This window comes from Coffea arabica, chromosome 2e (genome assembly GCF_036785885.1).
Source record: "Coffea arabica cultivar ET-39 chromosome 2e, Coffea Arabica ET-39 HiFi, whole genome shotgun sequence".
Taxonomy (NCBI): domain Eukaryota; kingdom Viridiplantae; phylum Streptophyta; class Magnoliopsida; order Gentianales; family Rubiaceae; genus Coffea; species Coffea arabica.
Genome location: NC_092313.1, coordinates 7,035,666 through 7,063,430, shown reverse-complemented (window position 1 = coordinate 7,063,430; position 27,765 = coordinate 7,035,666). Strand labels below are relative to the sequence as shown.

The following is a 27,765-nucleotide window of genomic DNA, read 5'->3' as shown; positions in this document are numbered from 1 at the left end:
GTAGTATCATGCAAAGGATGGAATATAATAAATTTCTTTTCCCCTCCACTGTAGTAGCATTATCCATTTCCAAAGGGAAAAATTTTCTCAATCCGGATTCCAGACTCCCAACTCAAAAAGTTCCAAACCACAAAAACGCAAAGCTGATCATTTCTGACAATCGTACTGCTACCGTCTTCCTCCGTACGCTGGCTGTAACCAGGGTCAAAACTGATTTCAAAAACATGCCCTCAAAACGCCCAACTCTCTTTTTCTTGCTCTTCCCTTTCCTCCTGTCCATCTCTCGATCGTTCCCAACTCCGGTCAATTCTTCTCGAACTCTGTCACTTCACAAGTCAAAGCTCCACTTCGATGATCAATCCCTCACTTTGCTCTGGCCCTTGCCGGCTCAATACACTTTCGGCAATCAAACCCTCACCGTCGATCCCAATCTCTCGCTTGTGCTTAGCGGCAATGGCGGCGCTTCTGGTATCGTTAAAGAAGCTGTTCAGAGATATAAAGATCTCATCTTTAAGCATTCTTCCAAAGTACCCAGCACTTCTGGAGTTGTCTATGATATTCAGAAGCTTAGCATTATTGTTCAGTCCGACAATGAAGAGGTAATTTGGGGTCTTTTTGTTTTTCTTATATATTCAATTATTTGTTTTTTTTTTTTCATTTTTTGGGGGTTTAATTGGCTTATGTTTGGTTGGTTACTTGATTCTCTCTCTCTCTCTTTTTTTTCTGGGTTTTTTCTTTCGTTTTTTTTTGGACAGTTGCAACTTGGAGTAGATGAGAGCTATTCGTTGTTGGTGGGAAAGAATGACGAACATTCGATTATCGGGGAAGCCACCATTGAGGTAAATTTCCAACCGGAGCTCCTATATGAATTTGATTTCATCTTTTTCGAGGCTAGGTACACAAAACGTTTCCCTACGACCGGTTATGAGTTTATGGATCCCTATATTAGCTACACTTGCTTAAGTTTGTTTAATTGTCTTCCTCATTTCCTTATTCCCTTACATCTTCAGTATTGGTTGTGTTTGTTCCCCTGCAGGCTAATTCTGTGTATGGCGCACTACGTGGGTTGGAGGTACGCACCATGCAACAAAATTATAGAAACTAATTAGTATTCATACTAGATTATGGTTAAATGTGGTTATATGTAAAGTACTTGTGGCTATAAAATGAGATGCTGATGTACTGCCATTTCTTTGATTGAGTAGAAAGAAAATCAGAGATTGAAAATCTGTAGAAACAGGAAGAGCACATATCTTGAGAGAATTGTCTCCTGCTGAATCTCACTTTTACTAGTGTATATTTTTGTTTGAGTCCAAGCGTAAGGTTCTCTTACTAAGATTTGAGTAAACTGGATGTTTGGCTGTTAATCTATACCACTGTCCACAACAAGATATGCTTGCCAATGGGAGCTTCAGATCTCATATATAAGTTCATATGCTTACTCGTTTCCCATTTGATTTCTCTCTTCCAGACATTGAGCCAACTGTGTGTATTTGATTATGGAGCTAAAACTGTGCTAGTGTCCAAAGCACCATGGTTCATTCAAGACAAGCCAAGGTTCGAGTATCGTGGGCTTTCGCTTGGTATGTTCTAGTAAATGTTGACTGAAATTCATGCTTAAATGGAATTCTAGACTATTCTGCTCTTTACAGCTATTTTATGTACTCTTCTGCAGATACTTCAAGACACTATTATCCCATTGATGTTATCAAGCAAGTCATTGAATCAATGTCCTATGCTAAACTTGTAAGACATATTAAGAGCTACTTACTTTGCAGCTATTACTTTGTAGAGGACAATTATTTGGAGTGCTTGCTCAAAACTTTTGATTCTCTTCTAAACAACCTGCAAAAGAATTTGAAATTTTCGTTGCATTCATTAGAATGTCCTTCACTGGCACATCATAGATGAAGAGTCCTTTCCTCTGGAAGTGCCTAGATACCCAAAGTTGTGGAAAGGGGCATATTCCAAATGGGAACGCTATACGGTTGAGGATGCCCAAGAAATTGTTAGGTATATTTTCTTTTATTTTTATTGAAATTCTTTTGTGAATTTAACTAATAAGTATTTAATCTTAATAAGAAGTTTATGCTCAATAACTTTGTGATACTAGACTCAATTAGCAAAAAAGAAAAAGAAAAAGGAATTTAGCGACTCAGTTGTGGCAGGAAGAATCTTTCCCATCATTTCTTTTGTTGAAAAATTGAGTTGTTACTAGAGTACATTAATGAAAATAATTTTTGGTGGACAGTTGTGTTTGAAAAGGTAGAACTCAAAAGTAAAAATGGTGGTTGGGCAAGTGCAAGGAACTAATATGGAACAAATGGTCTGGTTTTTAATTAAGTCAGCCAGTTGTGTCTGGAGACTGGCAGTCACACCCTATTTTAGCTTCAAATTCTGTGCGAAAATGCTTAGCCTTCCAATAATGGGTAAATCATAGTCATCTTCCCTGTGATACTACCCCTTGTTAGCTTATGTTGCTAACACTCAAGAAGCTTTACAAAATATACTAATTATTTATTGAGAATGGCTTAACTTTCCTATAAATTTGCCTGGCTAATTTGGAAGTATAACAAAAGTTTGTGATGGCACCAGTTCTGTTAAAAATAAGGAAAGTTTTTATAACATAATCTGAAATCTGAGGAGACATTACTGGAAAATCAAATAATTGTGTGTAGGTTTTTGTTATTATAACAAAACTGAGACTCTCAGTACAGTTGATTGTAGTTCTCCTTAGATGATAATAACTCCATATGCTGATAAGCTGAACATAAAGATAAGCTGAACATAAACAAAACTATAGCTTTTATGGGGGACTGTTTTGAAGAATTTCAGAAATGGAATAAGGGTTTTTACTGTATCTTCTTGTCATATCAGAAGTTTAGGACTCTTATAAAGTCAAGAATGTGGAACAATGACAGATTCGTTTTGGGTACCATCTCATCATTTTTGTGTTATTTTTATAGGTTAACTCTGAAGAGGAGGAACAAATCCTTCACCTCCCAATAGAGGCATATAGTTTAACTTGTTTCATTGTGCTTCTTATAGAATTAGTTCTCCTATTTCTCATTTTAATGACTTATGAAACTACTGGAACTAATTTTAGTGCCTCATATGTAATTTCTTCAATTCTGAATCTAATGGTGTTCTTTTGGTCAACTCTTCTCGTCTCATTTATTCGGTCCAATATGAAGCTATGCGAAAATGAGAGGTATGTCATCCCCTGAGCAGTTGTTAAAAGTTCTCAATAAGAACATCTTCCTTCTTTTAATTTAGTAAAACTTTAATAACTTTATTCTTAGTTAAATAATATGCAATTTATAATTTGGGTAATGTTCTGATTAGAATTATTAACTGAAGGCAGGTATCAATGTCATGGCAGAAGTTGACGTCCCTGGTCATGCAGAGTCATGGTAAGTGCATTGATGTTATGTTTCCTTGTTTAAAAACTAAAATTTATGCATCTGAGGATATTAGTTTATTTGAGGATATTAGTTTATTTACAAAAGTGCTGAATTCTTAATAGAGATGGCAAATTACAAGGTTATGTATTTTCTGCATGAGTGTGACTATGGGGACAAAAAGTATTTCTACATGCAGTCCCGGGTGTCCTAATATTAATACCAAAACCTAGATAGTTAAATACCTTATGATACTGTTGAAGAATAATATAAGTTGTGTATATTCCTGAAAGCAAACGTTAAGTTCTGCACAAAAGGCCACTTAAAGAAGAACATTAATGTGTTTGCCCATGAGCACAACTTTGGGGATTGAACCATCTGAGCAACATTCAAATTCATGGAAGAATAGAGGGTGAGGTGGGAATATTTATACTTTTTTAAAACATATTTTCTATCACAAGTTTTTCACATTTTCTTTCTTCTGTTTCAAAAGCGAGAAAATCATATGTTGCATTCTAGTCGCTATTCTTACTCCCCATTATCATTGCATTTAGCAGAATCTTATACCTAGGGTAAAGTGCTTACGAGCCTTGTGATCTTATGAAGGTTGTTGATTATCATTAGCCAATATATCTTGTTTTGACAATGAACCTGCTATATCGCTTGAAGCTTACGTTTTCTTTTCCTGGATTCTTTGTAGGGGTAAAGGTTATCCTGATCTCTGGCCTTCGCCCTCTTGCAGAGAGCCCCTGGACATTTCTAAAAACTTTACCTTTGATGTGATTTCTGGCATCCTTGCAGGTTAGTACAAGCGTTGGCGAAATGGAACTTAATTTAGCATGCAAACCATGAGCTTACTGCTTTGTTTTCTTTGTTGAAACCTCGGCTAATGTGTTTTTTCACTTAGTGGTTTGTATGTTGTTTTTGCTCATCGTTTAGCCTCTATTGAGTAGTACTCAAATCACCTGAAGTCCATATTCTATGTTACAAGAACTACAATTAGTCATGTTTCACAGTGTGACTGTAAATTTTCATGGTGTTATCTGGTGCTTCCTTGTAAACTTGACCAGTTATTGCTTCTACGTCCTTAACATTTGGATGGTTGAAGTTTACTTTAGTTTGCAACAGCCGCTCACTGTTGCTTATGTGCTTTAGTTAAATAAGGGACATGCAGCCTCCCCCCACCCCCCCAAAAAAAAAAACACCAAACCAAATTGAATAGTATTTTTTTTTCAATTAATCAGTAGTTGCACATAGCCCATTGAATTTCTCCAACTACTTTGTTGGAAAGTTTCAGGGAAAAAAAAAAACTGCATGGCATATCAATGGTTCATTTCACACCATGACAAACCTTAAAATACTGGTATTATTCTGCCTGTTAGATCTCTTTGACTGTTGCCAAATGTGTGTCCTTCCTGGTTCTTGTCAGATGTGCTTGCTTCCTTGTATGTAACTAGGCTGGATGACTTTTCTGTAAAATGCAGTTTTCCTGCTGCTTGTTAATCAATATTGACATTTCATTTTCTCATTTTGCAGGCATGAGGGAAATCTTTCCATTCAAGTTCTTCCACTTAGGTGGTGATGAGGTAAATACAGGTTAGTATATTTGTGCAATTTCTTTAAACCTTCTCTTGTGTAATGCCTTTTCACCCTTATGCTCGTTATCTGTTTAATTTTACCCATTGCAGTCCATATCTACTTTCAAACTAGAATGAAACAAACTGACAATGCTAAAGATTTAGGTGTCCTATTTGCCTTTGTGCTTTGTTATCTTTTGAGTTCCATTTATTGCATTCTGTATCTACGTTCAAGCTGGATTGGAACAAACTGATAAAAATAAGTGTCCTTTCCAAGATGTCATGAAGAGGGAAAGGGTATCAATTGTTTTATTAAGGGAAAAAACTTCAAAGTTCAACTTCTTAGAAAATTATCCCTCAGGTCAGTCCTTGTCAAGTCAAGAACTTTCACCCTTTGTTAAGAAAATGATGGTCCAGGATATAGACACCTTTCTTCTTGATCGGTATATTAATATGATTCCTTGTAAAGCTTGCATATGTAAGAGGTCGTATCTATTTGTTACTTTAACAAGCAGGGAAATTTTAACACTTTTAACAATACTTTTCTTACTGAAGTAAATGTGCAGGGAGTATGTGTACTTCAGTATTCTTTTGAAATCATCTAATTAGCAAGAGTAGAAATAGGAATTTTCTAAGGTAGAAATGTAACGTGTGCTAGCTGGGAAAGTTTAAAATGTTATAGCATGTAAGCCTTCAGTATGAATGCTTAAACAGAGGGCCAAGATAAATTGAATCAGAGGTTGCTAATTCTACATCTGTCAAAAGAATATGGAGTAATAGTATATCCTCCAATGCTTTTTATCCTCAGGAAAAAAAATCATAGAAGAGAAATACACATGAAGTTTACCTTTCTATTACCAACGAAGATAGATGTCTTTTATTATTCTTTAACAGTATTTCTTAATTTAGCATGTTGCCTCTTGAACTTACAGTATTTCTTAATTTAGCATGTTGTCTTCAGTTCAAGATATGGTTTAGCACATATCCTTCATTTAGCACCAATAAGATAGAGACAAGAAACAAGAAGAAAAAGTAAGACTGATTATTCATATTGAAGTGAATTTTGCCATAAGCTCTGGTCTATGAGGGATCACTTATTGCTGTACAAAGTTGGAAAGCGATCCCATCTCCTACTCTTACAGTGGTTCCATGATCACATTAACCTTGTGCTGATTTGTGAAATTTGTGACTCCTTATCCTTGAATATCTATTCTTTCTAAAATGGTCCTGTCCTTTTGCAGATTGTTGGAACTCTACTCCACATGTGAAGCAATGGTAATTCAATGTCTCTCTCCAATTTATAGAGCTTAACTAGTGATATTGCTGCATATATATGAGTATCGGTTTTACTTATCAAGCACTACATCTTTTAGGAATGATGTACGAATAAATCATTAGCTTTTGGGCATTCTTGGATTGTTATGGTTGTGATAATATGACTTGGAATTTTCTTTCAAGAATTCATATATTTTTCAGAATTTTAATTTATTAAGAAGTTACTTCTTAGCCAAACTGGGGGTGAATCAATTCAATTTTATGTTTCTCTCTGGTGCTTGTACTAAATTTATGAAGGTGTGCTAAAGATATGATAGTTGAGGATGATAAATCAAGCTTTTGCAAGAAATTTGCTGGTTTCATAAATTCTCACCCTTGCAAGAAACCTGCTGCTTTTATTGTATATTGGTTTATAAAAAATTATCTGTTTTCTGACACCCGTATCCTGCCGTTTCTAGCAAGTTCATCATGTTCATAGTAGGGTTGGTTTCCTTTTGAAAATGTATGACTTCTGGCTTGCTGAAGCAGTGCTCAACGTATTAGTGTCCTTTTCATAAAAGTGTTCCATCAACAGATCTTTTGTAGGAAGGGGAATCACATCATGATTTCAGGATAGTGTTCATTTCCTACTCTTATGTTTTCTCTGTCTGCACTACCCAAACTTTCTTCATTTGTCCTTTTTTCTTTTCTTTTCTTTTTTTTTTGTGGGGCCAGGGATTCAAACATCCTAGTTTAATCTTTCTTTACATTACTGCTAGTTAATCATGTGAGCAAGCAAGTCTCCTAGATTTTGGGAGTCAATCAAAATTTTGATATATTTTATGTTTATTTGCTGCATACAGGCTGCAAGATCGTAATATGACTGTTAAAGATGGATATCAATATTTTGTGCTCAAAGCTCAAGAAATAGCCTTGTCACTTAATTGGACCCCTGTCAACTGGTATGTTGCAAATTTCAATTGTGTGCGTCTCTCAGAACATCCTCCATTCCTGGAGCCTATAACACTTAGTAGACAAAAACCGTTTAGTTGGAAGCCAATGTCCATAAAGAGCATGTTCTTTCATGAGTAGTTTACTTGTGCTTCTTCTCATCCTTACATTTCTATCTAATCCGAGCAATGGGTGTATGAAATGGTCGTTCTAGGGAGGAGACCTTCAACACATTTCCATCTAAACTCAACCCTCAAACTGTGGTGCATAACTGGTAAGGATCACATTTAATGTACTTCTACAGATAAATAGTGTCATTTTATGGTTACTTTTAAGAAACAGTCAGTTATCTGATGTAGGTTGGGTCCTGGTGTATGCCCAAAGGCTGTTGCAAAGGGTTTTAGATGCATTTTTAGCAATCAAGGTGTCTGGTACCTAGACCACTTAGACGTGCCATGGAATGAGACCTACTATGCTGAGCCACTGGAAGGAATAAAAGATGCCTCTGAACAAAGACTTGTGCTTGGAGGAGAAGTATGCATGTGGAGTGAAACAGCTGATACATCTGATGTTCAACAAACAATATGGCCTCGAGCTGCAGCAGCAGCAGGTTTGCATTTCACAAAATTAGTTTCATATGATTGGGCTTCATGACCCATTTACGGTTGTCAGGATATATTTTAAGATCCCAAACCTTTTTGCAGTGTGATTGGCTTTATGAAGTCTTTTATTTTTATTTTTTGCTTGGAAGGTGCTTGAGAATCAAATGGGACAATTTCAAGTTTTTAACAGTTTCTGGACTTCACCATGATAGCGCATATTTCTATCCTTGTTCTTGCTTGTTAGCTTTTTAAAAATGTTTTTTTTGGGATAATGTAAAGTAGATATAAGGTATGGAGGATGAAAACAAAAAGTTTTTCTTGAGATAGTACATTAAATTTGTCGAGTTGGATTCCCGGCAGTTGGTCAGGTCATGATTTTCAAATGATTATCAAGCGGTGAGATTTTCATTGCTTATTTCCACTCATAGTTTCTTCCAAGAGTAGGACGTCTGTTGGTTTGTGCTTGTCATATGCCTATTCTTGTTGGGAGTACTACCATATAGTATTTATTTACTCTTCCGTCTGGATGTCTTTCCAGTGCTTTGCGTGCTAATACACTATAGTTCCAAGGCCTCTTTCTCTTCATCCTTTATAAATGTTTTATACTATGCATTCCATTCCTGAAATTTTTCCTTTTTGTATCGTAAAATTAATCTCTCTCTCTCTCAGAGCGCTTGTGGAGTGACAGGGAGGCAACATCTGCACCAGATACTAAGTTAAGTGCATTGAATAGATTGGAATACTTCCGCTGCCTCTTGAATAGGCGCGGAGTTGCAGCTGCTCCAGTTAGAAACCAATACGCTCGAAGACCTCCAATTGGTGCCGGATCATGCTATGACCAGTAATTCTTTGTACTTTCTTACTATAATTTAACAGCACCCGCTCATGTGGTGCTCCGTCACTGTATCAAGCTCTTCAGAAGTCCATCCCATTAGTCGGTCCAGCGTACTGGTTACATTCCATCGGCTTCTGGTTTCTATTGAAACCCAAATTTATACTAGATCTGTGAACATCTTCATGCATTGTAAATCATGTTCTCCATGTATCCAACGTATAGTTGTGTCTCTGTTCATTCTGGGCTAAATTGGATTTCGCATTTTCAACTAAGGAAAAACGAAATGGATGGAAAATGGCATCTAGTCAAGAGGCATATGCAGTTCACTGTAGTTTTGACAGCATTTACACGCACTGTCTAAGTTTAGCTATATGTCTGTTCTTTCTGGAAAACAATCGGATTCACATTTTCAACTAAGAGAAACCAAAGCGATGGAAAATGCCACTTGTTAGAGACTTATCTTACTCCGTTCACTTTCAAGTTTTATCATCACTCAAATGTTGAATTGTCAAGAAAGTGTGGAGAATGATGATCAAGAAAAGAAGTGAAGAGAAGCTCGACTGGGGTCTATCTCTTCCGGATTGAGCCATGGTCCTGTCAAAGTTATCTTAAAGGGTCGTCGTCACATTATTAGATGCTTATCCAGTGGAAGCGGTCAATTTAAGCACTTGAATTTGACTTTACTCCTTGCTTGACTTCAATTTTCCATACACATTCCATTATGGTTTTCTTGCTGATTCCTCAAGTAAGCCAATTTTGGATGGTCTTCTATCTTCAATCAATTTCAGGAAAACTAGGTGCAGAATAGGATGATGTCTATGATTTTAGATAGTTAGGCAAACCATGTAAAAAAAAAAGAAGAAAAGAAGGGAGATTACAAAATGCTGATCATTAATCATTTTGAGCATTTGGTCACATCTTGCATTCGGCTTTTAATCCTACAGCATTTTCCTTCAAATTACTGGTACAAGTCTCCAGTCATTGCGTGCTTTGTTTAGTTAGTCTGAGGATTTAGGGCTAAAAATCACATGAAGCTTTTGGTTTGGGTATCTACTTTTGAAAAGATGAAATCATTTCCTTTCTTTGGTGGCTTGTAGGAGTACTTGAGACAAAATGCAGTGCTTTAGTTCTTTAAAGTTGGGAGTTGAGACAAGACCCTGCTTCGGTTCTTAAAAGTAAAAAGTGGGCATGCTAATTTCTTTTTTGTTGTTATAAAAAAAAAATATTGCCTGAATTAAAATTTCGGTCCCCCTGCTGCAATTTTACTGCCTAGCATAAACTGACCAGATGATAATGGTTAGGAATGGATTTTACTTTTCTGGGTTAAGTGGATGAGAACAAATTATTGTTAGCTTAGTGATGATGTATTGGCTGTGCTACTGAAACACTAAGCTGATGTTTGCATTGTCAAATTTTTTGAAAATATTTCCTCATATATTTTTTAATTATCTTTTTATCTCGTATATAGATTTTGAGTGGGTTTTTAATACACTGTTAGTGTATTATAATATGTCATATAATATGAATTCAAATGTGAAATTCAAATTATGTATATGTGACATACATCTATAACTATCAGTTTAAAAAAAATTAGTACATTGTCAGTCCATTAAAAGCTAATCCATATTTTCTAACAATAACTTTTTTTTTAAAAAAAAGAATAGCATAATAGAGTGGTAGTATTGATTTTACCTCAGCCGTATATTTGGAACAGAGCAGGTTCAAATGGTAAATAGGATAAAACATCTTAGAAGATGGATGTTACATCAAACAAATGTATCCTTCATATCTAACCAATATTATAATACGAGTAATTATGATTATCGTTAGTAGTCAAGAAATTCTTTGACCTTGCTTGCCTTGGTCCCTCGTCTAGATTTTTCTCATTCAGATAAAAAAAGAGTTCTACTTTTACCTCCCTGATATGATATTAGTTATGGATGGAGAAAAGCACATCAATCAATTTCATCGTTATAACCGTACACTTGGTGCATCATGATTTAGTTTCCTTTGTTCACAACAAAATTCATTTTTTTCCTTCACCTTTTCACCCTCAAAAATATTCATTTTGACGTCCAAATTTCTTGAAGTTGGACCTTCTTAATACATGATAAAAGCCCCTTTTTAGGCAAAACCCGACACCCAAGTGGAAGAACAAGGGTTCTTAACACCATGATAGGAATCCATCCCTATACTAGATGTAGCAATTGCTTGCTATAAATTTTTTAAAAACTTTAGTTACAGTAATCTCAAAAAATTTTTCAAAATTTTTAAACTATATATTTTAAAATATTAAAAAAAAGAAAATACACTTCAAAAAAATTTTTAAAAATTTTTACAGTAAGTTACAGTAAAATTTTAGATAAACTTCCAAAAAAACTCACCTGCCAAACGAGATGGGCTAAGCTACCGCTGTTGGAGTCCTTTCCCATTAAAACCAAGGAAATATGGAAATGAGTTATACTTATTTATTAGTATAATACTAAATGGAGTTCACAAGTGGGGAGTGAAAAGTGAAAATGCCAAGGTTGGAAAAGAAGCGCACTTTATTGAAAAAGGGACCATTCACATGACTTATGCGGTCTGCATTTTTTTCTACCCTACGAAGCGGGGAATAGATAGAGGAAGAATTTCGCGCCCTACGACATAAACAAAGTACTACTCTCAGTAGCTGCTTAATTCTAATATTGACGATGAATACCAAAATGGTTGATAAAATTTAGTCCTATTTCTACTTTAGGAGATCAAAGACGTGGAATTTCGTAATAAACTGTAACCTTTTTAATGATTTTTAAGTACAAGCAAATGAGCTAAGTCCTAAATAGTCTATATGCCATTTATTTAAGTTTCCTCTCGCACTTTCTTCCCTCATTATGAAATTCAAGGAATGCTCATCGGACGCTGGTTAATGCACATAATAATTTACATCGAAATTTACTCGATGAAGATACAAACTTGCATACATTATTGCATATGGATTCAGGACTGGTGCTAATTAATCGTGCGATATAGACACTATCACGACGACGATGAACGTAAGTATTAAAACAACAAATACAAACATTATTTTGCGAAATTACAACAAATTTTGTCACACGTAAAAGCTCGTGTCCCACAAATAATCCCTTCAATCTAAGTCATCGTACCAATCACACAATTGCAAAAATCCATAGTCCATCTTTTCTTGCATTCAAACACTTTACTTAATTTAGTTTTCAGTTTTTTCTTTTAACTATAACACCTCTCTCAAGGAGCACATTTTTAACTTATCACTATTCAATTCTTGTTTTACCTTTTGTTAGGGATAGATTATCATTTCTATTATGTGCTTCTTCTTCATTGCTGCCATTATTATTCATAGCGCTTATTGCCCTTTTGGCCACATCAATAAAATTATAAAAGCCTATTGCCATCTACCAAGGTTTAGCTTGGAGTATTTGTAACTTTTAATTGTAACGTCTATTGCCCCTTCTGGCCTTTGCCCTTAAAATCAGTTGGCACCAAAAAGAGGAAAGGAAAGAGAGAGAGAGAGAGAGAGAGAGAGAGGGGTAATTAAAAAGAAAAAAGAAAAAAGAAAAAAAGGCAGATTGAATGTGAGCATGAGAATCCTGGTTGAGCAAATAGCAGTATATAAAAGTCAAGAAAAAATGTGACCGCTATATCACTCCCATCTTCTCTCTCTTGAACAATTTTTGTCTCTGTCTTCTCAATTCTTTCTTCTTCTTTCTACTTCCACTCTCCTCAGTCCCACTGCTCCCTTGTTTGTCTCTGCTCTTTTCCTCGCCTCCTCCTACGTTACTGCTATTACTCTGTGAGTTTCAATAAATCTCCCTCCCTCTGTCTCTTGTTCTTGTTATATATACTATATAGATGCATATATGTATTTGCATATCTTATATCTATATGGATTTGTAATTGTATACATACCTAACCTGTATGTATAGGCGCTCTGGTTAAATACACAGGTTGTGGCGCTATAAAAACCCCTAAAAAAATATAACTCGTGTGATTTATTTTCAGTTTTGTTTTGATTTGTTTACTTTTGAGATCTTAGTTTTCTTTAGATGATTTGTACCCTTTTCCCCTCCAGTTACTTTGTTATATAAAATCTCAGATTGATAATAATTTAGTTAGAGCATTTTCTGATAAATCCTGGAATCTATAGTAGTAATTTGTTTGGTTAATTTTGTTTACAGGTGAAGTCCATGGGCCCAGATGCGGATAATTTTGCTCCGAGTTAAACTCATTCAGGGCTTTAGTTCTTACGCATTTTTGTTTCGGATTGAAGAGAAATTAGGGCTTAGGGATTTTGGTGTGGTATAGTGAATTCTGTTTTGGAGGTTGGAATGGTGGGGAAGGAGGATGCCCCATCGGGTGGTGAAGGAGGTGGTGGTTGTGAGGGTGGTTTGCAGCGGCCGTACCCAGTTGTGGGTGGCCGGAAATTGTTTTGGAGGTCCGCATCATGGTCCTCTTCGCGGACTACGTTGCCACCTCTTAACCCGTATAGTGAAAAGGATGGATTAGATCCACCTGAGAATGCTAACGGTAATGGGCAGGGTCGCAGAGTTTCTGGTCCTTTAACTCCGAGATCCCAGAATAGTTTTAAGAATAGGTCGTGTCTCCCCCCACTGCAGCCATTATCAATTGCTCGTCGGAGCTTAGATGACTGGCCAAAAGCTGGTTCTGATGATATTGGTGAGTGGCCGCTCCCTAGCACTCCTAGTGGTAGGGATGTGAATAACGGTGGAGAGAGGTTGAAGCTTGATTTATCTAATATACAGAGGAACTCAGATAGGAATGGTGGACTCGTTAAAAGAGAAAAGATAGCTTTCTTTGATAAGGAGTGTTCAAAGGTGGCTGACCATGTTTATCTCGGTGGGGATGCAGTTGCCAGGGATAGGGATATATTAAAGCAACACGGGATAACTCATATTCTTAATTGTGTGGGGTTTGTCTGTCCTGAGTATTTTAAGGCGGATTTTGTGTACCGGACTCTGTGGTTGCAAGACAGCCCAACTGAGGACATAACCAGCATACTTTATGATGTTTTTGACTACTTTGAAGATGTTAGGGAACAGGGTGGGAGGGTTTTTGTTCACTGTTGTCAAGGAGTCTCACGGTCAACATCATTGGTAATTGCTTATCTTATGTGGAGAGAGGGGCAAAGTTTTGATGATGCGTTTCAGTATGTGAAGGCTGCAAGAGGTATTGCTGATCCAAATATGGGTTTTGCTTGCCAGTTATTACAGTGCCAAAAAAGAGTCCATGCTTTTCCTTTGAGCCCAAGTTCGTTAGTAAGGATGTATAGAATTGCTCCGCACTCACCCTATGATCCCTTGCATCTTGTTCCAAAGATGTTAAATGATCCTTCTCCATCCGCTTTGGATTCTAGAGGCGCATTCATTGTCCATATTCCTTCTGCGATGTATGTTTGGATTGGTAAGAAATGTGAAATGATAATGGAAAGAGATGCTAGAGGTGCTGTTTGCCAGATTGTTAGGTATGAGAAAGTGCAGGGCCCTGTAGTAATGATTAAGGAAGGTGAAGAACCTTCTTTCTTCTGGGATGCTTTTTCGAGCCTTCTGCCATTGATGGACAAATCAAGTAGCAATGTGGATGTAGTAGACGCATCAATCAAGATTTGCCCTGGGAATAGAATAATTGATTCTTATAGTGTTGACTTTGAAATTTTTCAGAAAGCAATCATGGGTGGTTTTGTGCCACCATTTGCGTCTTCAGAAACTGAACAGGAAACTCATCTTCCAGCAAGAGAAAGTTCTTGGAGTGTACTGAGGCGTAAGTTTATCTCTGGCAATATGAAGGAATTTGTCTCAGGTGTTTCCATAGTTTATCCTGATTCCTTGTTCATTGTTGAAGAGCAATGCAGAGCTCAGCAGTCCCATTCTTCGGCAAGCTCCTTGTTATCATTGATGCCATCTTTGTCATCGTCATCATCATCGTCTGCATCTTCATCATCCCTGTCATCATTGTCCTCCTCGTCGTCATCATCATCTTCTTCACCTCCCTATCTCTCTCCAGACTCCTCATCTGATGCAAGCATTAATTCGACAATTCAGTCAGATTCTCCGGACATGTCTCCTTCAGCTGCATCAGGTCCTGGTCTAACATCTTCACTGCTTTCTAATCTTTGTAATATGACACTTCTGTCGTCCAAAATATCTCCTCAGTCCATATCTAAAAGTTCAAAGTTCATTGATGTTAATTTTAGTTCCGAATCTTGTTTAAGATCTGCGTCGACACCATCCAAAAAATTTCCTCTTTCCATAGCTGAGCGCAGAGGCAGCTTGTCGAAAAGTCTTAAGCTGCAAATGTTGACTGATGATTCTCAAGGAAGAGAGATGCCTACAAATAGTCTTACCAATGAACAAGACACTGTAACAACAAAGCATGATGCTTGTTCTTTAAGTAAGTCCCTGGAGACACAGGATTCTTTAGATTCTGAGGAACAGGATGTCATGCATGATGAGTTGAAGCTTCAATCGCCTTTAGGTACTGTTGGTTCATGCCATGCAGATGCTGCCTTCAGAAAAAATTCTGACCTGCATATTGTAAATCATCATCTTGGGAAAGAGGAGTCAGCTATCTCAAATGGAACTCTAGAGAATGGTATGGCATCTTCTGGCTTTATTAAACCAATAGTGTACCGTTGGCCCAGTTTGGAGAAGGTTGTGACTTTTGGTTCTGATGACTTTGATTCCCAATCTGCATTTGTGGTCATCACTTCAAGTTCATGTCCTACTTTTGGCAAAACTGGGGCGGGGATTCTGTATTTCTGGGTTGGACGACTTTTCAACTGTAATTCATGGAATACTAAATTAGAGAGCAATCAAAAGTTTGGCGGTCTAGTGGAGTTTGACTGGAAGCAAGCCAGTTCAGATGTCATTTCTCGATTGGGTCTGCCGAATGATATTAAGATTGAGGTATGGGCACTGCTTACCATGATTTTCTTATTCCCTGCATTTTATCCATGTTCATGGTGGCATAATGCTGCATTTATAATTCAATAGAGTAGTGTTATGTGTAATTTGAGGATTACCAAATAGAGAATGTGAGGCGAAACCATATATAGTATGATTGTTTCTCTGGCCATTTGTAGTTATGCTGTGTTTATGATCTAATTGCACGAAGCACGGGAGCATTTATTCTGCCTTATGAACTAATTCCCTTAATCTATTCTTGCCACAGTAGTTGTGTTGTATTTCTAGACTTTTGAATTTCTTTTTTCTTTTGGCAAGTACCATCTCAACGCAAGTCTGCTGTAGTCTTGGGTTTTCTCCACCCTGTAAATAAATGCAAAGGTTGAGATTTATTGTTGATAATGTTTCTCCTACACCTTAAACCTTTCTTTGAAGCTTGCACGTGAACCATCTTTACTGCACCTACTTAAGGAGAGGTGGTATGAATTCTAATTTTTTGTGTTCTTGGTTTAATTGTTTCCATTCTGTGTTTAGATTTTATTGTGGTCGGCTGAAGTAAGATTAAATTTTCTGACATGGGGACTCCTGTAAAGAATTGATTATGGAGATTATTAGTTGGTGTATTTTACTCCAACAACTTATGTAATAATGTTAACACTATGTTGGGAGTGTGCTTTAAAACAGCATGAAATTGAGTATAGGGCACTTAAATTCAGGGTCAGTCTTAGGTCCTTTTATAGTTGCAAACTGATTTTCCAATGTGTTAATTTGTTCCATTTTGATTCATTTCATTAAATTGCTTGGCCAATTATCAAATTTAAGAGCCTGATTTGGCGTTTATGACATTGTGGATAGATTATCAAGGAAAAAAATGAACCTGCAGAGTTCCTGTCCTTGTTGAAGTTCCTGTCCTTCTTAAGAGCCTGAATTAAGGAGGCATTTCTTGTTGTTCATAGATGACTTCTCTTTGACACTTCTTCAGCTTCTACAATTTGCTCTGCAAGTTTGCAGTGGTGGTGAACTTCCCTAAGAATTGAAGGTACTTGATATTCTACAACCATTCTGTGATGCTTTATTGAGTGTGGTCTTTATAGTGAAAGTGTCCTTTGTTTTCTTTTCTTGCTCAGCATTGTATGAAACTACTTATAAATACACCTTAGTCTCCAAGCGTCAAAAAGTACTGACATTGTAAGTTGTAGCTGAATAAAAATAAGATTTTAAGGTGATAGAAACGTCTGGTATAGTAGGGATCAAGCAATGTCCTTGATTGCACGTTTGTTTTATTTTATTTTCATAGAATTAGAAGGGTTTCCAGTTTTGAAAAGGAGATACTACATTAGCCCCACTTATTTTATAGAATTGACTTTCAATGGTGAAATGGACTTTCTGGCAATGAATATCACACATCACTTTTTTATTATGTGGAAAGAAATCCTGAATGATACTATAAATCCAGCTGAGAGTTACTATATTTGAAATTTAGAAAATACAAAGAACAATGCTCCTAATCTGACATAGGTACTGCAAACCTTTTTCTTTAATCAAGGTGTTGTTGAAGTTTATTCTACAACCCCCCCCCACAACAACAACAAAAAAAAAACGAAAAAGTTGTAGACGTTTGACATGTTGCTTTTGCACCTTCTGGGAAAAGTTATTATTTTTTGCCTCCAGATATATATCACAGAAGGTTTTGTAATCGTATAATGTCTTCGTTTCATGATCTAATATTGGGCTTGTTTTGCTTTTTCTTTCCCTTGAGGGTGATTTCCTGGATTACTAACTTGACCTGGTAGTTGACGTTTGATTTGAAACATCAAAGCAAAACCTGGAAGTTTCCTCTTAATGGCAATATGCCCAGCTCTGATAATTTTTGTAAAATGACTTGGAATGTGGCCATATGCCAGCTTTGGTAGTTTGAGGGTGGTTCTATTTTTCTGACGCGTCCGTGTCTTTGATAATGGTGTTCCACGCTCACAGTTTATTCTGTAGTTTGTTTGAATTTAGGTTGAGCTTGTTTGAGTTATTTTCATCTACTTTTGCAGGATGCTGCAGTGTAAATGCTGAGGTGGTTCACCTGGTTGTACAGAGCTTGACACCTGATAAACTCTAGGCATTTTCTTGCTGACACAACCTTGTATATTGATTTAACTCAGAAACTGATTTTAGAATCCTCTAAAGGGAAGATAGCTAGAATAGATTTTCCTTCTGCAGCTGACCTCTGTACATCACCTTTTGGCTTTTGCTAACCGAAAGTCAGCAGCAAAAGCTTCTTAGAGACTTTGTATTCTTCTCTCCAGTCTATAGGATTTAATGATTACCTATCCCAAATGTCCATTATGTAATTGGAAATGGCCTATGTCTAACCATCTCTTTAATGCGTATTGAATAGTGTTTGGTGACAAAAGAAAGAAAGAAAGCAGCAGCTTTGTTTCAGGTTTTCGTAGTTGTTCTGAAAACCGGAATGCTTGACTAAAATGCTGCGAGTACTTGATGAAGAAACGCAATTGATGCTGTTTGTTCTTCTAAAGTAGCCATCTTTCCATATATACGTCCTAACAATCTAAAGTGGGATCTGGAAAGTAGTTTATGCACATGGTGCATTGCTTATTCAAGACTGGAGGGCACTTGTCAGATGCATGTTGGTAATCTTGCATTGCTTATCGAGTCATCGACGTAGTTTAACTAACTCGATTCGAAGCTTGGGCGGGTTTCAGTCATTATGATTCCAGATGCAAATTCGATTTCTTATCCGTGAAAGGTCTGATGATGGGAGTAGGTATTTGCCATTATCGTCTTTTCAAGAAGATTCTGCCTCGCCCTTGAACAAGTGAGGAGTTATAAATTGTTTCTGCGGCTCATTGTCCAGTGGAAACTCTTCGCAAAGTTATTTAGTGGCCGGAGAACGAAAAATTTAATCGAAAGCTTTTAAAGAACGAAAAATTTAATCTGTTTTGGCGTTTCTAACTTCTTCCTTTTTTTTTTTTTTTTTTTTGAAGGAGCGTTTCTAACTTCTAACAACCATTAATTAGTATTTGAGTCTTATAGAACAGGTCTGTTGTAATATGTACCTGATAAAAGGCCAGAAAAAGGGGTTACATGCAAAAAGGCCACTGGGTAACAACGATTTAGAATTAGAATTTTCTTTTTCCAGATAGTAACTGTAAAAGAGTTATCCAACTTTATCATATTCATTCCAACTTTTTCATTTTTAATTATATATTAAAAAAGGTAAATATATTTAAAATTTTTTGATCATACTAGTTAGATTAATGATAAGATAAAATGCCTAGAAAATAATGTTAAAAATTAAACCAATTGTATCACTATAATTTCAAGGGATAAAGTGATAATAACAATGTGAGAATGTTATAGAATAAAGGAGTATTTTTGTCCAAAATTTCTTAACATATTGAGTTGAATTATTTATGGGAGTGAAGTGATTAAAAGATGACGTTAAGGGGTAAATTTATAGCAAAATTTCATTTGCTATTTTAGTATTACCAAGAATCTGAATATTCTTTTCTTTATTTTTTTTTCAAGTTTAGTCGCCTCATAAGTCGTGACTTCTCAATTCAGTCAGATAATCAACCATTGCTTTCAACGGAACAGAATACCATTGGCCAATATTGAGAAACTAAGGGCGGAAAATTGGAATTATTGTAAAGGAAATTTGTCAAATTGGTCCCTAACATTTTCACAATAAGCTTTTTAAGTCCCTAATGTTTAAAATCAATCAGAATAGTTCCTAATATAAAAATTATGAATCAATTTGGTCCTAATACTCGTATTTGCTCATTTTTCGAGTTACAAATAGCACACCTCTCTCACGTGGGCATAATTCCAAGAACAAATCGAAAAACACACTTCGCTCCTCCGGATGAATATTAAAATGTTTAGAAAGCTTACTCCATAATTTGGACAGTCATAGAATCTTTTCCCTAGATTTACAGATTTTCAAAGAAGTCACAATCAGGGGTTCCTTTCCACAAAGACATCGCCCGTTGTTTGGATCTATCGTACTCTTCAATAGGTTAGCTTCTTATTCGCATTTTGTTGCTATTATTCCTTAATTGCACAGACATCTAGTTGCAGCTGCGTTTTCCCTTTTCAAATTTGGTTTTGATGTGAGGTAATTAGGGTTTAATTGGGGAAATATGAAGGAAAGATGCAAAACTCAATCGGAAACGAAGTGTGTTTTTTTATTTTATCCTTAAAATTATACTCATGTAAGAGAGATGTGCTATTTTTAGCCGGAGATATAAACAAATACGAGCATTAAGACTATATTGATTCATAATTTTTATGTTAGGAACTATTCTAACTTGTTTTATATGTAAGGAACTAAAAAAGTTTTTTTTTTGAAAATATTGGGACCAATTTGGCAAATTTCGCTATTGTAAAACATGAGGGCTGGATGCGAAGTACAATAACCCGTTATAAAAAGTGGCACAACCTATCTAAATTCTTCAATTCGCCGCCACTCCTCTCCTCCTCCTCCTCCTCCTCACTCGCATCACTTTCCTCATTTCTGCTGCTGCTGGCGGACAACAGACAAAGGTTAAAGTTGCGATGAAACTGAATCTTGTTACCTTGTATTTCAATAGTATTTGAATAATTTTGTGATTTCGATCTGGAATTCGTGTTTCAGTAGCAGGAAATTGTTGCTGTTTATTCTCCTTGGCTGGTATAGCTGCTTATTTAGATGGGCCTGTGATGGCATTCTCTTATTCATGTTTTAGTAGTTTTCAGACCCAAAAGATTTCCTTTAGATGCAACCCTGGTTTTGGTGGTTATTGTTATGGTGGGAGGCTCAAGAGCAGATCCTGCTACCCTGTTCTTGCTTGCATGAAAAAATTGGATCAAGCTTCACTCAGTGGACCTAAGGTATTTTTTTCGACTATTTTAAAAGATTCTCAGAATTCTTCATTGTCGTCGTTGCATCCTTTGCTGCTATGCTGCAATGATTCTGTATGCCCTTCTCACTTTTTTCGACTAATATCTGCTTATTATTGCTGCTGCATTGTTAAACTATGTTTTTTCGTCGGAGATTTCTTCTAAATCAGAACCCTTTTTCCTTGGATATATAACGAAAGTTTTTTTTTAACTAGTATGTAACTATGTATAACATATGAGCTTGCTAAATGCTGATCTGCCCTTTGTTGATTAATTTCTCTCAAGCTTCTGGTGACCGCCAACTATGTCATCTGCTCAAACTGAAGTTATTTTACGAGCATATACTATATTCAGAGGATGAACTTTCCAAATGGTGATTTTGAGTTTGTTAACTTGATTTCTTTCGAGCTTCTGGACCCTACCTAGATTGTATTTCTTCAGAAAAGAGGGGAGCTGGGTGATTTGTCTGTTGACATTTGACAATCGATATATGGGCAGCTGCTTACCAATTGCATGATTAAATCAGTTAGTTTGGATTGCTTGGTACATTATTAAGTCTCGAGATTTTGTTCCCCCCTTTATTTTTAACATACACCTTCACCAGACATGGCAGGTGTCTACCACTTCCTGGTTGTGGGGACCGTTGATTGTCTGGAACAGGAAATAATGGTAGGAGTTCATCGTTGCCTGTTAGTCAACCTCAATGACTGCACAAGCTACATCTGAACCCCATATTCTAGTAGATCAATCAATTTCCCTTTTAGCGGGTGCTTGTGTTTTAGAGCAAACTTCTGATGTCATTTTAACTGGTTAGGGAATGAGATGATACATTTGTAGTTCTTGACAATGAAATTTTCTGGTTACATCCAGACATTGGCAGGTGTCTACCACTATCCTGGTTGTGGGGACCGTTGATTGTCTGGAATAGAAAACAAAGGTGTTTATCGTTGCCCGTCAGTCATCCATATGACTGCACGAGCTACATCTGAACCCCATATTCCAATAGATAAATGGCTTGCTTTTTGGGGGGTGACAGTAACTTGGATTTGTCTGTTGTCTTTCATGTAGATTGGAAATGGGAGCATTCTTTTGTTGCTAGACTATAATCAGTAATCTTGTTGCAGCTAGACATTTGCAGGTGCCTGCCACCTTCCTTATGTCACTGGCCGTTGAATGTCTAGAATAGTAAAAAACACAGGTGATAGCGGTTAATGTCTAATCTGAACATCATAATGTCTTCCTTTAAATTGATGCCATTTCAACTGTCCTTTGTCTCGTCATTTGCGGCGAGTGAACAGAAGATACTGAAAATGATCTTGATGTTAGGGGGTTGTTTTCTATTTATTATATATTTATATCTCCACATATTTACAGAATGCAAGGTCTGGAGTGATAATGTCTAACCCAAAAAGCTTTCTCCAGTTCTCCACTTTGAATGTAGTGCATTTTTCCTCTATGAACTAGTGATCTCTTATACTTGCTTGGTTAAAGTTGCTTGTGCCTCACAAGTATTATAGTTTGACTTACTTTTAGATAGCATCAAATGGGATGACAAAGGGTTGGCTGTGGCAATAGCTCAAAATGTTGATACAGGAGCTGTCTTAATGCAAGGCTTTGCCAATAAAGATGCACTTCTGACAACCATATCTTCACGTAAGGCGACATTCTATAGCAGGTCGCGATCAACTTTGTGGACAAAGGGAGAGACTTCCTTGAATTTCATTAATGTCAGCGAAATCTTCTTAGATTGTGATCGTGATTCTGTAAGTTTTTTTGTTTTTTTTTTCAGTGTGGATCAATTGTATCCCAGATTACTGCCCTCTGCTTTATTGAAATCATCATTCAGGACCTACTTTTCAGATAATGTACCTTGGGAAGCCTGATGGACCAACTTGCCACACTGGATCTGAGACTTGCTATTTTACGTCCATTGATGACATGATCAGCTCACAGGTTTTTATTTGATGCTTTGTCAGCTGTAATATTCTGTCAATGATAATGAACCTGAAACTAACTAATTGTGTTTAAATCTCTTCATCGTTATATTTGTGTTCTCTCTTGTGGTAGGCAGAGGAAAATAAGCTAGCATTGACAACTTTATATGCCTTAGAATCAACCATTAATCAACGCAAAGAGGACAGAGGATCCGCAAATGGAAAGCCATCTTGGACGAAGCGCTTATTGCTTGATGACAACTTGCTGTGTTCAAAAATCCGGTATCATGACCACTAAACTTTGTCGGCTGTTTTTTTCTTTAGTATGAAGCTCGTGGCTTTTTTTCATGTAGAGAGGCTTTTGTATGAATAGATGTACTTGCATTCGTCTGCTTGCCCTGTGGTTTTTTGTGTTTCATAACGCAAGTATGAGTAGTATCCACATGCAGTAAAAGTTGTCTTAATCTTTGGAGCTCCTTTGCAGGGAGGAGGCTGATGAACTATGTCGCACGCTGGAGGAAAATGAGGAGAAGACAAGGACTGCCTCAGAGATGGCAGATGTGCTCTACCATGCCATGGTTTTGCTGGCAAAGAGGGGAGTTAAAGTTGAGGATGTCCTGCAAATCTTGAGAGTGAGGTTTTCCCAATCAGGCATTGAGGAAAAGAAAAATCGCAAAGCATAGGCTTGGTGTATCTTTGAAGATGTCTGTGCTATAAAAATTTCAACCACGTAATGGATAATACAAACTGTCAACGCATGATTTATAACGATTCCACCTAAGAATTGTGTCTTGTGTACATCCTCTATATAGTGAATGTCCATTCCAACTTTGATGTCTCTGTCTTTTGAGAAACGCACCTTTGTGTTTCACTAAGATTTTCTATGCTGTTATATAGGTTAGACGAGCAACAAACCATGCCTTTCTTTCTCAGAAGCCTGATAACTGTAGCCAGAGAGTCAGAGAAAGAATATGAAAGCAGAAATCCAGTGTTTTTTGTCAGCTTAAGCGCATAGAACTCGGTTGTTTTTGGTATCAACCAAAAGCTTCAAGCTCAATGTTGAGACTGCGATGATTAACATGGTATGGTGAAACTTAAGAAATAATAGTGCAGTTGGTAACGAGGACATGGTAGGGTACTGAAAGCCGCCGCTCTCTATATGATTAACATGCAGGACTGCGACGTGATAATTCCGAGAGCTGAATTAGACGGCCGGAGGATTTGGCTTGCTCCCATTAAAGTGCATTTTGTATATGTGAGTTTAAGGTTTATACTGAACTTAGTGTGATAGCGTTGAATTGTATACGAATTCATGCATCTTGCAATGCATGTCAGCATGTACTGCATTAATAGCGTCAATGAGTTTATAGTTTCTGATTATCCTCGCATCTTAATTTAGTGATTGTTGTTTCGAGATTAAGAAACTCTTGTGACATATCGCATCCTAATGCTGATGAGGCATTGGGATGAAATGAATTACATACCAGTGGAAGTAATCATTTAGAATTGGTACCTTAATTAAGCAAAAAAGGATCAAAATAGTCACCGATTCCAACATAAAATTGTTATCCAAAAGTGAAACACTAAACAGTTCTCATGGAATTTCAGATTTGACATCCAAGAAGACACTGGTAAGCACCGTCTTAGACTCCAAAGATTCCTTAAGCAGCTTCAAGGCCTGTCACGTATGAAGTCAAGCTTGAAATTAACTCACGGTGATGAACGGTCTAAGTTTTGTCCGCTAAATAAAGGGAAGACATTGAAAGAAAAAAGAAGTATACTTATGAAACGACAAGCCAAGAGAAGAACAAGTACATGAAGCTGCGTTATATCAGCTAGTACTGGAAATTCTTAAGAAAAGAGAGGATGGATTAATCAGCAGCAGTAACAACCAAAATACTTGCACAAAATTCTCGACCTACCTCATTCATGCTAAGATCCACTTCCTTTTCTTTGAGGGCGCTTAGATTCTTGACATTAAGCTCGTTAAGCAGAGCAATGCTGGAAATGGCAGACATGGGCTTCACCTCCAAGTCGTCCGTGATCATGTAAGTCGTCGCCCCCTTCACAAATCCGCCTTCTTTACTGTCCGAAGTTTGTGGGGGAACGACATAGTTCACGCCCGAATCCATGGTGGACCCGCAATTGGGGCAAACAGCTCGAGGGTCATCGGTCACATGCCTGGTACAACTATAACTAGAATTGCCGCACCTATAAAATGCTTTGCCCTGTGCTGTCTCCGGTTTCGGCGAATCCTCGAGCGCCCAGAGAGTGACCAGAGCGCCGGCAGGTGGTTTTGGACGTAGCAAGATGTCTTTGTTTTGGTTTGGCTGGATGTAGGCTTCATCAAGATTTTCGATGCTATGGTACAGATTTTCCAGGGAACCAATGGTCTCTTGCTCGCGGAGAAGCCTTGTAGCAGTACCCAATGGCAAGGAGAGGATATGAAGAAGGAAATCTACGAAGTTTTTCCCGGCTTCGGCGAACAGAAGTTTGTTGTTATTGGTGTCGATCAAAAGTTTCAAGCTTATCTTGGAGGATCCCATGATGACTTATCAATCTCTGCCAAACACTTCTCTGTAAATAAAGGATTGCTTTCGCAAATGATGAGTATTACTAAATATAATGGAAAACCAGTACCGAAGGGAGGTATCAAAAGCGGGGATGTTACTTTTGAGTTATGGCCGACCCTTTAGATATGCGACTTCTTTCTTTTTCCTGTCTTAGGGGTAAGAGTGGTTATTTACGCAACAGATCTTCTGTCTCACATCCTATCTCATTCTCTGTTTTATTTTTTATTATATTGTTATTTCTTCTACATAAATATCATGTTTTAATTCTTTTGCATACACATTTCACTGCTCAAAAAAATTTACATTCAATACATTGAACAACACAAATAAATAATAAAACTACACTAGTGATCACAAGATTCAGTAAAATAGGCTAGTCATCGCTCTTAACATTAAGTTTGCTATGATTTTTGTGATTTTGAACAGAATGAATTTTTGAATTTTGCCTTTTTTTTCCCTTCTTTCTCCTTTACTTCCACGAAACTACTTTACAACTATTACAATTTTAAAAGTTTCAAAGAAAATTTTCTCACGAATAATCTTCTTTTACCAAGTATTTTTTTTTACTAATGCTCTTCTTGTCACATTGTGTACGATTGGTTTCTAATCATTATCAAATTCTATCAATCATAAAAAAGCGTTATTTGGTATATCAATTGGTCTTATTTTATAATTGCAAGTCACTGTTCATCATTAAAGAAATTCTCAATAATTATTTTCATTAATTAGTTATTAATAGTTAATTAATGCTCTAATTACTCAATCATTAGATATTAGCTTCTATAAGACATAATGTCTTAGGGTATATGAGTAATTTCTCTTCATATGATATAAGTAATTAGGCCCATAATTCTACCAAAGAAGGTAAGTGTAATTTTATAAACCTCAAGGGAAGCCAGTGAAATTGTTAGAAACCTCAGGAGAGATTTTTGAAATTATCTCTTTTATGTATAGTACTTTATACCTGAACGTTATTTTTGCTGCATTTGTTAAAGCACGTTAGGTTTTATCATAAAAAAATATCAAAAGTTTCAAATTTACCCTTGTCTCCATTTTCTTTTGTCAACCCGAACTTCTCATATCACCTATATTTGGCAATGCAATTTTTTTTTCTTTTCTTTTTGGGAAGTAAAAAACTAAGGCCCATTTGGCAAATGAGTTTTTTGAATATTTATTTAAAATTTTACTGTAACTTACTATAAAAGTTGTATAAAAAAATTTTTAAAACTTTTTTTTTCCTTTTTCTTTCTTTCTTTTTCGTTTTCTTTCCTCTCCACTTCTTCTCCCTCACCTCACCACTTTGACGCTCACCAATGACTGGTGCCGGCAATTGCAAAAGTTTTTTTTTGTTTCTCTTCTCCATCTCCTCCTCCCTTCTCCTCATCCCCGTCTTCCTCTCTCCCTCCCCCACCACCCTCCACCTCCCCCTCAAAAAATTTTGCAGCTGCCACCGCAGGAAGAGGTGACCGGCGCGGAGGTGGTGGTGGATTGATGTGGGGAAGGAAGAAGAAGAAAGGAAAGAAGGGAAATTTTTGTATTTTTTGATATTTTTGAAGTGTGTACTTTAAAAATTTTGGAAAGTTTTTTGATATTATTGTAGTTAAAGTTGTTAAAAACTTATAGGAGAAAACTAGGCAAAAACTTGCCTTGCCAAACAGGGGCTAAGTTTTCAAAATATCCCATTTTTATTAAAAAGAAATCTCCTTCTATCGTTTGGAAAAAAAAATGTAAAAAAGAAATCTCATCATGTTAACTAAATTCGAAACTTTGCTATTGTTAAATACATTCTTTCTGAAATTAACATCAATAAAAGGTGGTGAGATACAAATATGATAAAATATCTCTCACATACATTGTCTTGGACATTTTAAAATTTCAACAAAATTTTTTTTTGTTAAAACTACATGGTATTCTTTTTGGTAGTCTTTTATATTTTTTTTGAACATGAAATGATTTTATTTTAAATTTTACATAGATTCGTTTCTACTAATTGTTACTTTGAAGTATCGTTTCTACTAATTGTTACTTTGAAGTAACACTTTTGTCGTTAGTATTGACTGTTAGTCAAACAAGGAAAGTGCAACTAAAAAGATATCAAGGTACAAAGTGAAATGGCACCAAACTTTAGAGGAATGTAGTGCTTTTAACCCTTAACTCACAAGATAAGTATTTTGCATCAACCCTCTCTTTCTTAATTGTTGAAAAAAGTAAGTTTTGATCGCACATATACTTGTCTTTATAAATCCACATTATGTTAATATTCCTCATACGATCAGTTCTCTCTGGAGTTAAATGTTTTTATTATACTTAATGGAAATTGTGAGAGTCAATGTATGTATAGTAATCGTACAAAAGATGATGATGATATACTGAAACATGTTGGCTTCTTTAAACCAAATAATCTTTTAATGACTTTAACTTCAATTCTTTCTGGCATCTTATATGGGATTATGAGTGAAAATGTGATTAATTATTTATAGAGAAAAATGCAGTTTTGGTACCTAAACTTTGACGCACGAGCAGTTTTAGTCCCCAAATTTTGGACGAAAACAAATTTGGTACCCGAACTTTCAAATTTTGAGCACATTAAATACCCTTGACGATTTTTTCCCAAATTGTTACCGGAAACATCCATGTGACTGTCAGGTGTCCGGCGAAAATGGAAAAAAAAAAGGTCAAAATGCAGTTTTGGTACCTAAACTTTGACGCATGAGCGGTTTTAGTCCCCAAATTTTGGAAAAAAATAAATTTGGTACTTGAACTTTCAAATTTTGAGTACATTAAGTACCCTTGATGATTTTTTTCCA

The 27,765-nt window shown here is 36.4% G+C and overlaps 4 protein-coding genes across 10 annotated transcripts; 3 read left to right on the top strand and 1 right to left on the bottom strand.

Moving 5' to 3' along the window:
* Nucleotides 1–23: 23 nt before the first annotated feature.
* LOC113730552 (beta-hexosaminidase 1) lies at nt 24–8,857 on the top strand. Its single transcript, XM_027255289.2, has 15 exons — nt 24–599; nt 756–839; nt 1,037–1,072; nt 1,472–1,583; nt 1,676–1,746; nt 1,883–2,013; nt 3,195–3,211; nt 3,365–3,413; nt 4,102–4,202; nt 4,938–4,997; nt 6,220–6,253; nt 7,096–7,194; nt 7,398–7,457; nt 7,543–7,793; nt 8,455–8,857. The coding sequence occupies exons 1-15, from the start codon at nt 225–227 to the stop codon at nt 8,628–8,630; spliced, it is 1,656 nt and encodes a 551-aa protein (XP_027111090.1). The 5' UTR covers nt 24–224; the 3' UTR covers nt 8,631–8,857.
* Nucleotides 8,858–12,194: 3,337 nt separating this feature from the next.
* LOC113730551 (protein-tyrosine-phosphatase MKP1-like) lies at nt 12,195–17,879 on the top strand. Of its 2 annotated transcripts, XM_072078546.1 has the most exons (5): nt 12,195–12,431; nt 12,817–14,734; nt 14,909–15,561; nt 16,414–16,597; nt 17,601–17,879. In XM_072078546.1, the coding sequence occupies exons 2-4, from the start codon at nt 12,967–12,969 to the stop codon at nt 16,483–16,485; spliced, it is 2,493 nt and encodes an 830-aa protein (XP_071934647.1). In that variant the 5' UTR covers nt 12,195–12,431; nt 12,817–12,966; the 3' UTR covers nt 16,486–16,597; nt 17,601–17,879. The 2 variants fall into 2 exon arrangements, with proteins under 2 accessions (XP_071934647.1, XP_027111087.2); XM_027255286.2 differs by having other exon boundaries at nt 12,197–12,431; nt 12,817–15,561.
* A 1,507-nt stretch (nt 17,880–19,386) lies between these two features.
* LOC113730549 (histidine biosynthesis bifunctional protein hisIE, chloroplastic) lies at nt 19,387–23,765 on the top strand. 6 transcript variants are annotated; one of them, XM_027255281.2, is made up of 7 exons: nt 19,661–20,115; nt 20,207–20,442; nt 21,969–22,214; nt 22,312–22,404; nt 22,519–22,667; nt 22,870–23,115; nt 23,283–23,765. In XM_027255281.2, exons 2-6 carry the CDS (start codon nt 20,272–20,274, stop codon nt 23,066–23,068), a joined length of 858 nt encoding a protein of 285 aa, XP_027111082.1. In that variant the 5' UTR covers nt 19,661–20,115; nt 20,207–20,271; the 3' UTR covers nt 23,069–23,115; nt 23,283–23,765. The 6 variants fall into 6 exon arrangements, with proteins under 6 accessions (XP_071934644.1, XP_071934645.1, XP_027111082.1 ...); XM_072078543.1 differs by lacking the exons at nt 19,661–20,115; nt 23,283–23,765 and adding an exon at nt 19,387–19,588 and having other exon boundaries at nt 22,870–23,223; XM_072078544.1 differs by lacking the exons at nt 19,661–20,115; nt 23,283–23,765 and adding an exon at nt 19,388–19,588 and having other exon boundaries at nt 20,301–20,442; nt 22,870–23,223.
* Nucleotides 23,766–23,872: 107 nt separating this feature from the next.
* Nucleotides 23,873–25,073, bottom strand: LOC113730550 (uncharacterized). The gene is made up of 2 exons (XM_027255285.2): nt 24,308–25,073; nt 23,873–24,063 (listed from the first exon to the last, which is right to left on the bottom strand). The coding sequence occupies exons 1-2, from the start codon at nt 24,929–24,931 to the stop codon at nt 23,980–23,982; spliced, it is 708 nt and encodes a 235-aa protein (XP_027111086.1). The 5' UTR covers nt 24,932–25,073; the 3' UTR covers nt 23,873–23,979.
* Nucleotides 25,074–27,765: the final 2,692 nt, after the last annotated feature.